At 35.2% G+C, this 14,081-nt stretch overlaps 1 protein-coding gene across 1 annotated transcript in view; it reads right to left on the bottom strand.

The window, feature by feature from the left end:
• LOC124612717 (probable 2-oxoglutarate dehydrogenase E1 component DHKTD1 homolog, mitochondrial) overlaps positions 1 to 14,081 on the bottom strand; it is a 348,152-nt gene that overhangs the window by 237,843 nt on the left and 96,228 nt on the right. The window contains exon 5 of the mRNA XM_047141074.1: positions 10,944 to 11,105. Coding sequence (XP_046997030.1) covers positions 10,944 to 11,105 — 162 coding nt within the window. The remainder of the gene's footprint in view (positions 1 to 10,943; positions 11,106 to 14,081) is intronic.

Below are 14,081 nucleotides of genomic sequence, written 5' to 3'. Positions count from 1 at the left end.
CCTGCCTATCTTATAACACTTCATAAGCACCATAGAACAGTTTATATGTGGAAAATAATTAATTTGAGGCTCTGTTGTGTCTTATACCATCTATGAGATAAAAAGCAACTTTGCACATAAGTAAGTGGTACTTTACATATTGTTTTGGATGTTTTTTGAATGTGGTGCAAAACATTCATGTATGATACTTTCGCGCATGTCCAAGATGACTACCTTGTGATTAGCTGTTTCATTTTAATAGTCTGTAAAGTACTTTTAAATGAAAAAAATGATGCAAGTTACACCTTTTACATAATTTTTTGGATAAATTCTTTTTTACATGGAGCAAAAAATTCAGAGCAGAGCCAAAAATATTGTGATTCACATCTTTTATGCAATTTCGTCTACTTTTGAGCAGCCAAACTGACTGCAGTGTGGTATTTTTAAAAGAGTAAATCACCACTTGACTTTGTATTATTATATTTACCTTTTGTACTATACACATTTTGGCTTTTATACCATTATCGACTACAATGCTACAAGTTGTTAAACCATTATTAATAATGATGTAACAACTTTTAGTATTGAACTCAATAATGGCATAAAAGCCAAAATCTGGATGTACAAAAAATAAATATAATAATACACAGTCAAATAGTGATTTACTCTTTTAAAAAATGTTGTATAACTGTGGCTCAATGCCATCAAAAACTTTACATTGTGACAGCCTGTTTCATTTTAATGGTCTGTAAAATACTTTTAATTACGACAATACTGCAAGTTACATATTTTACGTGATTTTTGGATAAATGCTTTTGGATGTAGCACATAGAAAATTAATAGCACTTGGAGTCTTTTAACCCTTTCAGGTTCCTAAGAAAACTAAAGTGCTAGTGATTAAAATTTTTGTATCTCTGTGGTAATTGGAGGTTTTGTAAACAAAATATGTTATTATTTCAAACATTTTTATTTGTACTGCTAAAAAAAAAGCTGGGACGTATTTGTCCCTGTGGTCCTTAAAAGGACAGTTACAAAACACATTACACTTAATACACCGAAAAATTACACAGGCTGTGTATATGTTGTCTATTTGATATGAAATTCTGCAAAACGGTTTCTGCTTGAAGTAAAGCATAAATTAACACCACACTGTTCACAAATATTGTAAGTGCGGTTTTCAACACACTTTGAAGCGCAATGAACACATCTCTTCCTTACGTCTGATTTTATCATTCGGTGCTCTGGACTCTTTGGATTGCAACTGGTCTGCAACATTCTTGATGTTTTCACTACTGTTGATAAATTCCTTTGTCGACTTGAATAATTTCCAATTAGATTTTATCGCAATGCATTGTCTGAACTCTAGGGATGATAGTGTTGATTTGAATCCTGATTCTCCTGCAAATTTTGAATATATTACATATGCATTGTTTACACCAATGTCAAGTAGATCAAAGAAAATTCTCAGGTAATACTTAATCTCTGCCTTCCGTCAATCTCATAAGTCACTTTCTTCTGGTCCATAAGGTCCACCCCTCCCATCCACTTGTTGTACTTTCTTATCATAAGAGGACACTGAACATTGATCTTTTCAGAAGAACCAGACTGACGTCTCTTCAATGTCATACATGGTATTGGGGAAATAAAATTAATCAGTAGAAAAACTGGCTTGTTATCCATCCATTTGAGGATAGTCAGACCATTGCTACTGAGACTGTATTAATCACCTCTTTTCATTTCCTTTTCTGGAGGGAATATCTTTGGGATGTTTTTACCATTGGTTCCACTGTTCCACATGATCTGATATTTTGTAAACCAAGGTAATACTGCAAAGCTGGAGAGTTAAAAAAAGTTATCTATGTAAATTTCACATTCCAGTCAGGATAGTGATTTTGTCCATTGCAGAACTACTGACTCACCAAGCCCTACATCAGGACCTGAGTTCTTTTTGGCCAGTGTATGAATCACACTCAAATAGGTAGCCAGTTTCCGAATCACATCTGCACCACATTTTGAAACCACATTTGACTGGCTTATTTTTGACATACTGTCGCATAATATTATGTCCTTTGAATCTGATCATATGCTCATCTACAGATTGAGCCCTAGTTGCACTAAGAGATTCCTGGAAGGTTTTGTTCAAATGGGTAATTACAGGTCTCACTTTGTATGTGCGGTCTTCCTTTATTGACTGATCTGCATTGTTGGAAAAATGTAAGTACTTTCAAATCACTTCAATCCGATGTAGTGGCATAATCTGAGCTATATAAGGAACATCTAAATCGGGTTCAGTTGCCCAGTAGCTTCTAAATGTAGGTAAAATTGGTACCCCATTACCAGGTTCATACCAAGAAATGCCTTGATTTCATCTTCATTTGTGCTGAATGCGTTGCCTGATTGTTCTGCATACGGAATACTTTCAGGAATTAATATATTATGCACCAAATCTTTTAGGCCAATAGTAGAAAAAAAATTTCAAATGGCTGTGGCATTTCACGATTTTCACTGACACTAAACAAAAGCACTTTCCCAAATTCATGATTCATGTTATCACTGAACTGTCTTGGTTGGTAAGTTCTGGAACATTTAAATTCTAGCAAATCTGGAGGGGAATCAGGTACCTCAGCATTTGGTTCTGATATTTCGTCTGTATGCCTTCTTTTGCTAGGTGGGCTAAGTATTTCTTTTTCAGGATCTTCTGTAATAACATGTTCTCTTTCATCTTCCATATCTCCTTCAAGAAATTTTTTTTATCTTCTTCATCCAGTAACATATTATCTTTGTCATCACTACTGCAAGCCTCCAAAATCTGCATAACACTTTCATCAGTGATGAAAAATTCTCTTTTTCTGGAGCACATGACCTAAAAGCAGATTTGAAATTATACCAGTGCAATTTTTTTCAGTTTAATTAATAAAATGAAAGATAATATTTTTTCAACTGAATTTTATATACCATTCTGCTCGTTTTGTTTTACGTAATAGTAACGATTTCATGACATTCAAAAACAAGTACACAAATTACCATTGTGGTACATTGGGACAACTATGTCCCAAAGAATGAAAATAAAGATTTCCACTGATGAAATGCAGTTATTTTCTAAATGAATGGTCTAAAGTAAAAGAGAAACTTACTTGAATATACTTTCAAGCTTTGACAGTAAGGCAGAGAACACAATATGCACACAAGAAGTGAATAAATTTGTGTGTCTGCTCGAAGTGAGAATCACCAACAATAACCGACGACTAATGGTAGTTATAGTAATTGTTGCCACCAAAGATGTACAATATTAAAGAAAACAAATATCTCTGCTTCAAGTAGAGCATCTGTAGCACAGCAACTGTAATTACAGTCCAATTAGTAAGGTGATTTATACGTGGGACAAATGTGTCCCGTGTACGTGAAAGTGTTAAGGAAAGGTACTGGTGAAATTTGAACCTGGTCATAAAGAAATTGCAGTGGGCCAAAAATTCGATTCATGACATATCTTGCCATGCCAAATTCAGTGGGTAAATTCAATCTGATAAACAATTTTTTCATACTTTTTGATCTTTGAGTTTTGAAGAAAAAAAAAAGAGAAACATTTTTTTCAAATACACACAGGGAGTTCTTAGTTGTCAAGGAAGGTATTCACAAAAAAATGTTTCAGCCAAAAATGATAAAAATTGATGGAGTAGTAACATTTTTTTATTGCAACCATTTCGATTTTTGCAAAAAAAGTTGAAGTATAGTTAGTTTTCTACCATTAGATAGATATGTACAGCGCAGAAATTAAATTGAAATATTAATTTCATATTCTGTATACGTGCATAATCTATACGTACATCCGTAATTGTCTATGTATGTGTGCCTAATTACTTTTTTTTTCAGACATATGGATTTATGTTCATGGCAGACTCAATTGTGAAGTGGAAAGTAAACAATCCTGATGGTGCCTGGTTCAGGATGGGTGGCAGCCTGGTGTGAGGTACTTAGGGTGAGCAGGTAATGAACATTTGAACACAGTTTAGTTACTTTACATAACGTTATTCATACCATGATACATACATATACTATAGCAGTAATGCCCCTGCATTCTACCAACCATAACACTATGTGGTAGCCTGGCGATTGATGACAATTCGACACCCGGCAGCCAGAAAAGACCCACTTTTATTCCGTGCGACCAGCTATACCCGTGGACGATGACACACCTGTGCGGATGCAGTGCAGATGGGAATATGTGACATAAAATGTAAATTGAAAATAAAGAATGCAATTTTATACACCTACATGGATACCCTGCAAATCACATTTAAGTGCCTGGCAGAGGGTTCATCGAACCATATTGGGTGAAACATCGCATAATGTTGTAGTAATGCTATTTTATGTTAAGAATTGTAGATTGTTGTTTTGAAAAAGATCAAAATGCTCAAAAAGAAAAATTGTTATTCCTTTGTCAATTTTAAACATTTTTTTCCTCAAAACATTTTTGTGAATACATTTCATGATAACCAATAACTCCACAAATGGGTTTCAGAAAATATTCATTTTCTTCAAAAACCTAAAATTCAAAAGTGATGAAAAATTTTGTTTAGCAGATTGGATTTACCCACTGAATTCTGCATGCCAAAATATGTTATGAAACAAATCTTCAGTCCCTTGCATTTTTTTTCCAACCTGGGTGAAATTTCTCTGGTACCTACCCTTAAGCACATCAAATATATCTACATTGTAACTGGTTGTTTCATTTTATGTCAATGATAAAATCCCCTACAGTTGTAAAAATTATTTATTTCTAAAAGGGAAAGCTCTACCCAGTTTCAGGACATAAGTCCCATCTTCAAGGCATATTAAAATGTGAGCCCACAAAGGATGCATAACTAAGGTTAAATCAGATTAAAATATGTTAAAGTAGTGCAGCCCTAGTACATGGTATGAAAGAGAATATCCTCTTCTAGGTCTCACATTTTAATTTGACATGAGCAGTCTACTCACCAATGTTACTGTTACATGACCGCTTTCACCAGAATTTCAATTTTGGTTTGTGTTTTGTATTGGTCTGATAGCTGTCTATGTAGCACTGTGTACAAAAGACCATCTATATGTGTTCATGCAAGTCCACAGTGGTGCGCCCATTAGCCTGGACCATTGTCCTCCACTGCAAGAGGCTTTCTGCCACTCTTGCACGTCATACACCAAGAATGTACTGTTTTAACACATTTCAACCTATTTCAAACCTAGTTACGCATCCTTCATGAACTCACATTTTAACATGCACTTAAAAATGGGACATATGTCCTGAAACCAGATACTGCTTTCCTCTTTAGAAATAACTAATTCTTACAACTGTAGCAGATTTTATCATTGACAACGAATAACAGTTGTGGAAGTCCCATGAAGAGAAACATGTGTTTAATTTAATAGTCTGTAAAGTATTAGGCTCTGACTGGAGGAGAGGGAAGGGGAGGAGAAATGTTACAAAGCACACCTACGCTAGTTCCATCATTTAATATTTTATTTACTTTTTTAAATTTATCCTCCATAAAACTTTATTAAATTTCCTTTCATCAGCCATCTTTAATTTTTAAATTTCCCACTCTCTTCAATTTTTCAATTTCGTGCTATCTACCATCTTGATGATGTCATGCTTTCAAGGTCACTGATGGAGTCTTTGCCCCTGGCATTTAGGCAACAAACATTGACCCTTGCAGTTTTCAAGGTCAAAAGGCCACCGTTTTGGACTGTAATGTCAATGGTATCACATATATCAATATTGCATTGAAGTGCAAAATGGGCTGGAATTGGATTAGCCTTTCCTACTGGAGAGATTGCTACTCACCAGACAGAGTAAGCAGGGAGTACAGACAGGCACACTGAAAAGAGACTTCTACATATTATCAACTAATAGACTCAGTTCTTTGTCAGATGCACAAAACATGTGCACATCCCCAAGCCTTACACACGCACATATGGCCACTGTTGCCTCCAGATGCTAAGGCCTGAATGTGATTTTTTTCTATAGTGATCAGTGCCAATGCCAGAACACTGGCATAGTACTTTCCACCACTCTAATTTTGTTAGTAAGAATTGTGGTATGCTTAACATGTTATCACTCCTTGGAGTATTATGATGTCATCTTCTGAGATAACACAGAAAAGACCAGTAGCATAATTATTCTGTGAAAAGAGGCAGTAATGCACACCATTGGTGATTTGTTCATCAACCTGAAAGTTGGTGTGATGCACCTCTCCATTTCTGGCAGTCGCCATCTTACCCCTTTGGTTCTACATAACTGTTGCATCCCACATCATTTCTGATTTGCCTTATGTATTCATATCTTGATCTGCTCCTGTGATCCTGTCCCTCTAGTGTCCATTCACTATTGTTTTCAGCAGTGAGTATTGATGTAATATGTGCCCAACCATTCTATCTTTCCATTTTATTGTGTTCTTTATTAGATTGTTTTCTCATTGAATCACTGCAGGACATCTTCATCCCTTTCTCAATCAATCCATTTGATCTTTAATAGCCCCCTACAACAACACATTTTGCAGGTTTCTAATTGTTTCATTTCTGTCTTTCTCATTGTCCATGTTCACACCATTACGCAGTCTTTGAATGTTAGTATCTCTTTTTATAGGAAGTCATTTTGCCTTGTACAAATATTGCCACAATATCTGTCTTGCTTCATCCTTCTGCTGTTGAGGTAACAAAATGTGTCCACATTTAACATTTAGCTACAAGCATGTCAACCTGTTGTGCACACTAATAACTTAGATTTCTTTTTGTTACACATGTGTTCCAATTATGAACTTACAAAAGTTCCATTTCGTTAAGTATCTAACTCATTTCCTGTTCACTTTCACTTAGCACTGCCATCTCAACAGCAGAGTGAAGCATGTTGATTCTCAGTCTATGAAAAACAACTTCGACATTGAGATGGTCCTTTACTGTCTTCATAGCCTCTTCAAAATACAAATTAAATACCAGTGCTGAAAATGAGCAACCCTTACTTATACTTTTCCTGGATTCAGTCTCTTGTATCATTCTATCACTGCTGAATACTTCAGTATTCATCACAATATGAGAGTGGATTGTTCTTCCATAGTCATCATTTGTGTCATACTGTCTAAGAGGAGATGCAGAGTCACAGACAGGCACAACAAAAAGACTGTTGTTCATGTTAGTGACTTAGCATCTCTACTATAGGGTGAGTGGCAACTATCTTTTTCATAATATTGTTACATTCCATTCTGGGTTTTCCATTGTTTGATTTTATCCCATTCTGCTTTATAGAAAGCCTCCTCCAAATTTAGAAACACAATGCCAGTTTACTTGTTTTTCCTATATCTGGCCTCAGTTCTGGAATTACTTCTCAAGTGCCTTAATGTCTCTTGAAACCAAACTGGATCACACATAATCTACTTTAAGTTTCCTATTCTTTGATGAAGTATTCTCAAAAGTATTTTTGATGCACTTGATACTAGACTGACTATAAGAGAATTTTCACATATATCAAATCTTGTTTTCTTTGGTCATGTAATAATCATATTCTTTTCCACGATAGAGCTCCTGCAGTTAGGTGAATTTCATTCAAATGGTTATACACTTCTTACTCTCCCCCTTGGTCTGATATTTCATCAGTAGCTCGGCTTTTGTTCAGTCCAAGTTTGTGCAAAAGTTTTTGAAAGTCAGAAAAATCTATTTCATCTCTCCTATCTCCTATCACTTTCTTGCACTATGTTCTTATTTTCAGGGAGAATATAAAGTTTCTCGAAGTATTGTTTCCACATTCTCATCTTATTTTCTGATTTCATTACCTAATAATAGTCTTCATCTCTAATAACTGTATTTCTCATTCTGTGATTTCTAAAATGATTGTTCATCAATATGTGTGCTGTATCTATGTTACTCTGTTTTACTTTTGCTTCTACTTCATGGTCTTTCTGCTCCATCCATTTGCTATAGGCTAATAATATTGGATAAACCAGATAATTTAGGATGATTTACCTCTACACTACATATATATTCCATGAGCCACTATACAGTGCATGGCAATATTATTGATTTTCTGTCCTATTCCATTCTCAAACTGAAAGAAGGAAAAATGGCTGGCCTCTATACACACCCTGATTTCAATTTTCTAATTCTTATTCTCAAGAGTCCAATGTGACATAGGTGATGGTGGAGTAGAACTGTCACACAATCTTCCAGAACAGAGTTTCCATAAATTTACCCAAAGTAGTTTCCCAGGAACTACGTTGTCTTTCTTCCAAGGATTCCCATTTGAGTTCAATGAGCAATTCCCTTGCACTTTTTTATCTGCTGTACTGGCCAGTTGTGATCCCAGGAGCGCTCCTCTGGATTCATTCTATAATTACAGTCACATCTGCTAGATAAGAACTCCAAATTGTGTAACAATACTTTATGACGGGTCTCAGTAGCCTCTTGTATGTGATTTTCTGTACAGGTGTACTGTATACACTTTTCCTGAATCCTTCCAACAAATCTAAGTCTTCCATTTGGCATCTGTCATACAGAGTTTCCTTAATTCTTCCATTTCATATAATTTCTGAGTATTAACCCTAAATACTTACAAGATGTTCACCACTGATGTTGTAACAGGAAGAGCAGTGGTTTTTTTATTATTATAAGGAGCCAGAATGACTAGTCAATAAGTGAAAAATTAGGGTTACCCATACATTGTTGCTAGTATACTTAATAGAATGTAGCCAGCAGTGGCTACATCTGTCAGTTGATTATAACCTAATTTATTTAAAATGGTTTCTGAGACAATAACCAACTCAATACTAGGCATAAGGAATAACTTTGATATCAAAATAGCCTCTACAGTTAGTGCAGTGTCTGTATTTGAAAGTGTCTGTATATTATTTTATTCATGACTAATTTTCAGCAAATGGAACATTATTTTTTCAGGTCTCATTAATGACATAATTTTTATTATCTTTACCGGTTTTGAAAAATTAATTTGTCATCTTCAGAAGCCTGCAAAATTAGGGATATAATAAATACTTAGACCTTGGCTATATATTTATGTGAAGTATAAAAAGTATATTGTCAATGGCCTCACTGCAGTAGTAATACCAGTCCCCCTCAGATCACTGAAGTTAAGTGCTGTCAGGCTTGGCCAGCACTTGGATGGGTGACCGTCCGGCCTGCAAAGGGCTGTTCGCAATCAGGGTGCACCCAGCCCTTTTGAGGCAAATTGGGGAGCTACTTGACTGAGAAGTAACAGCTTTGATCACGAAACCTGACAACAGCCAGGAGAGCATTTTGCTGACCACATACCCCTCCATATCTGCATCCAGGAATGCCCATAGGCTGAAGATGACATGGCAGTCGGTCAGTACCTTTAGGATCTTCCGAGACCTGTTCAAATGGAGGTTTTATGAAAATTACATTAGAGAAACTTACTGTCTGCTAAACTAAGTATTTGTAAGTTTCTGTAACACACTTTTATACTTCATTTAAATGTGCAGCCAAGGTCTAAAATTTGTAATATCCCTAATTTTATAAACTTCTGAAGATGAAAAATTAAGTTGTCAAACTGGTAAAGATAATGAAAATTTATTTGAGCTGATGACTGAAATTTATCCCGGGGAAAAAGAAAAAAAGAAAAAAAGGTGTCTGTACAGTTTGATGAAATGTGGATGTCCTTGCTGATGATATACAACCATATTAAATAATGAAATGTATTCTCAAATCACAAATAAGATATTACATCTGCTGTATAGTTTACTAATGACACATGAAAATTTATCTATAATTCAGATGTAGATTGTCAGCAGTGTCTGTTCCTTCACAGACACACATGCCTGAAGGACATTTGCATCAGACTACTCAGACACTGTCAAATACAGACACTGCACAAACTGTATTTCATGCCAAAGCAAGGAAAAATGATGTCATAAACGTTCTCTCTCCTGATGTGGAAATCACACGAACAGGTTCAAGCATTACTGAATGTGTACACTATGACATATGGAAGTTTGGATTGGTCCAGGAGACATGCATATATGGTCAAAGGTTAACTACTTGCAATAAGTGGGAAATCCAGGTTCGAGACCCGGTCTGGCAAAACTTTTCATATGTCTATAGTAAACCATACAGCTGATGTACTATTGTATTTACAATTTGCAAATACATTTCATAATATAGCCTCTATCTGTACAATACAAACACAAATAGAAATAGAAATCAGTAAATGGTGTTCAGTTTGAATGTTAATTGGTACAGATACTTTGATGCCAGGTTGTGATTAATGAAAGGAGGATGGCTGATGGTATAAAGTGCTGATAACCAAATTGTCTTCCATTGAGGGAGCATTAAAGACACTGCTGATGGAGATCCAACAATCAGATGCAAAGCTCAGTAGTACGTTTGGTGCAGTAATCAAGGAGAAAGCTACATACCAGCTCTGCAATACACAATTCTCAGACTCTGTGAAAGCTGTCAATATACAGAAAAAAATTACCACTCCAGTTAGGCAACTGAAGCAATATATTTGATACTCCATCAATGATGTCACAAAATTTTCTTTACTAGCATTAATACTACAAGAGTACTGTAGATGAATAGCTTCTGAATTGCATAACTAACAGAAGTTAATGACTCTCATTAATGACATAAGTGGACTAAATTTTAATTTTAGCTGTAGAATCCAAATGCAGATTATAAATAATGCTAGTCTCTGTTATTCTTGACTGACCTTTATGATTAAGTTTATGTAACAGCATATGTCAACGAATCATAATTTCGTACATGAGGCAAACATGTCACTATATGAGGCAAAAATGTCACTACTGAACACTTGTAATTTCATGTTAAGGCTTGCAATAATGAATGGTATTAATATTAATGAATGGGTGACAATATCATATTTCTGCAACTGTAAGAGTTAGAGTATAATTGTCAAGGATAACAGTTCTCATAGCGACCAATATAGAATTTATCACACTCACCAAAATGGCTTATAACATCACCACATGTTTTCACATCATCTGGAAACTCTGGTAATCCCTTTAACTTCCTAAAAATCAGACCTGGATGAAATTCAAATAAGCCTGTAAGAAGATTTAGCCTCCCTCTATGTGGCATTCCAATAACTATTTCCTCGAGACCATCTGAAAAAAAAAGATATTATATTCTAAAGAAACATTTTAAAAATATGTTAAGTTATATGAATATGGTGGCTGTAGAGAATAGTAAGGGATACTCAATGAGAAACAGAGTTGTTGCATGTAAAACATGGTAAGTGATGTGCTTTAATCATATTAGTTGACAGTTCCACAAGAAACCAGGAAATGGCAGCTCTACCTCTAATTTCAGATTATCACTGATGGCAATTTTGTGAGGTTGTTTGCATTTAAACAGTGGTAAGCACAAAAATATTGCTGCTAGTAACAGTAATGTGTGTGATGTTCATGCCAGGAAGATACTTTTGTACAAAACCAAGGATGATGGGGATAACTATGACTCAGATAAGGATTCTCAATATGTTCCTAAATGCAAATGTGCTTCCAAAGTTGTTGCTAATCGGATAAATGTGAATAATTCTTTCAACAAGTAAACAATGTTAAAAGAATGTGTCTTTTTCCACTTTTACTGTATTAACTTTAGTTTTTCACAACTAGTTTCAATCTTCTAGGCCATTCTCAAGTGATTTTGTGGTTCTGCCCAAAATAAAATATATTATATTTCCTCCACAAATAGAAATATAATTATATGAATTCAAACATATTTTACAATGGAAAATCCAGGATGGAATGTACAATATTATGAAAAGGAAAGTTGCTACTCACCATATAGTGGAGATGCTGAGTCACAGATAGCCTCCACATCTCTCCCCTGCCCTCCGTCTAACCTGCAGCACTTCACTGTCTGCCAATGCCACCATACTATTCTTCCCCCTCCCTGCCCCAGCCTCCTCCTTACCCCCACCCATTTGCCACTCCCATCATGCACTGATGCTGCTGCTTGCATTGTGGTTTCAGTTGCCTGGGACTGCAGTCATGCATGTAAGCTTCATTAGTGTGTGTGTGTGTGTGTGTGTGTGTGTGTGTGTGTGTGTGTTGTGTTGTGTTGTGTGTGTCTACGTCTGTTGCTGATGATGGCCTTAATGGCTGAAAGCTTTATTTATTTGTGACTGTCTTTTTGTTGTGCCTATCTGTGACTCAGCATCTTCACTATATGGTGAGTAGCGACTTTCCTTTTCATAAATAAATACAAATTACAAATGTTTTATTCCATCTTTGAGCATATTTACAAGCAGTTGGTGTCATCAGTGTTAGCACAATAATATTAATATAAACTTGGACAAATGTCATTAACTATAATATAATAATCCAAGACAGATATAAATGCCACTAACTACAATATAATAACCTGAGATGGATACAATACATATTTATGCAAATGTCAATAACAACAAAAAGTTTCCTAACAGATCAATTACAAGATAAATGAACTACATAGTTCAGTGAATGACAAATAAATAATCAAACAAATAACTAACAATAAGTACATGAAACAATAATAAAATTGTTGCACAGTGTGACATATGTATAGTTTGCAGTTAATTTATTGTTCATTCTCATAAGGAAAGTGGATCATTTGTCATATACTCAAGGAACTCTTGAGCAGGGTAAATTCCTTTACTATTCATCCACCTTGAAAGACTAGTTTTAAATTTATTTACTGGAGGACAAAGATATTTGTAACTGTTATGTGTCTTTGCAATCCTAGCATATAGCATATTAATTGTATGTCCACTTCTTATGTTGCAGTCATGAACTGTCCTCCTTAAGTCAAATTTACTCAGATTCTCTTTAACAAAGACAAGGCAGTTGTAAATATATGGGCCAGGCACTGTCATTATATTTACTTGCTTAAAATAATCTCAGCATGATTCACATGGGCTAAGTCCTGCTATGCACCTTATGGCTTTCTTTTGTCATTTAAACAGTAATTTTGAGCCTATGAAATTGCCCCTAATAGTATTCCATAACTCAGGTGGGAATAGAAGAGTGCAAAATATGCATATAACAGAAGTTCTTTACTGGCACTGCTCCTCAGCTTGTACAGTAGATAGATGACAAGTACCGATTTGCCACATAACTTCCCTGTGTGGATATCCCAGCTGAGCTTTTGATCTGTGTGAAATCCTGATAATTTTACTGGTTCATTATCATGACTTGGAGCATTCAGATTGAATACAATAGCTTCAATTTTACTATCATTCTTCTGCAGTACATTTGCCTCAAACCAAGCAGCGCATCTCTCCATTGCCACTGGCATGCTGTGTTGCATATGTTCAAGGTTGGTATCACATGTGATGAGTGTTGTGTCATCACTGTAGCACTGCATCACATGGTACAAATCATTTATATGAATAATGAAAAGGAAAGGTCCAAGAACAGATCCTTGAGGTACACCCTTTCCAATTGGGAGAAATTCTGCCATTTGATTATTTTCCTTAACTAACTGTTTTGTATTGTCCAAGTAAGACTGCATTAGGCATAGTGCATTCTCTCTCACTCCGTAATGGTAGAGCTTTTTTATGAGAATATTGTGGGAGACCATATCAAATCTTTCGTCAGGTCCAACAGTATTGCACAGAAAATATACATATTTTCAAAACAATTGTGCATTTTTGCTACCATGCTCTCAACTGCTTTGATTGTAGAAAGGCTGGATCTGAAATCATACTGTGAGGAGGTAAGTATATCATTATGTTAAAAATATTGACTTATCTGTTTATGCATGCAGTATTCTATTATTTTTGATATTATGGATATAAGTGATATTTGTCGATAGTTATCTGTAGATGCTATATCTCCTTTCTTATGTACTGGTTTAACTACAGATATTTTTAAACATTCTGGATAATTACCTTCATTTAAAATTTTGTTGATTATTTTAGTCAGTGGCATTACAATTTGATTTCTCATATATTTAATAACATAATTTGAGAGACCATTGTAATCCTCTGCTCTAGAATTACTGAGCTTTGCTATTGATTCATTGACCATCTTCTCAGTTACACGAGTCCACTGAAATTTGTCTGTCTGCTTACTGTTCATTTCTGGCAGCAGTACCTC

Source organism: Schistocerca americana, chromosome 4 (genome assembly GCF_021461395.2).
Source record: "Schistocerca americana isolate TAMUIC-IGC-003095 chromosome 4, iqSchAmer2.1, whole genome shotgun sequence".
Classification (NCBI taxonomy): Eukaryota; Metazoa; Arthropoda; class Insecta; order Orthoptera; family Acrididae; genus Schistocerca; species Schistocerca americana.
Note: the sequence above shows the minus strand (reverse complement) of the source record. Positions and strands in the feature narration are given on the sequence as shown.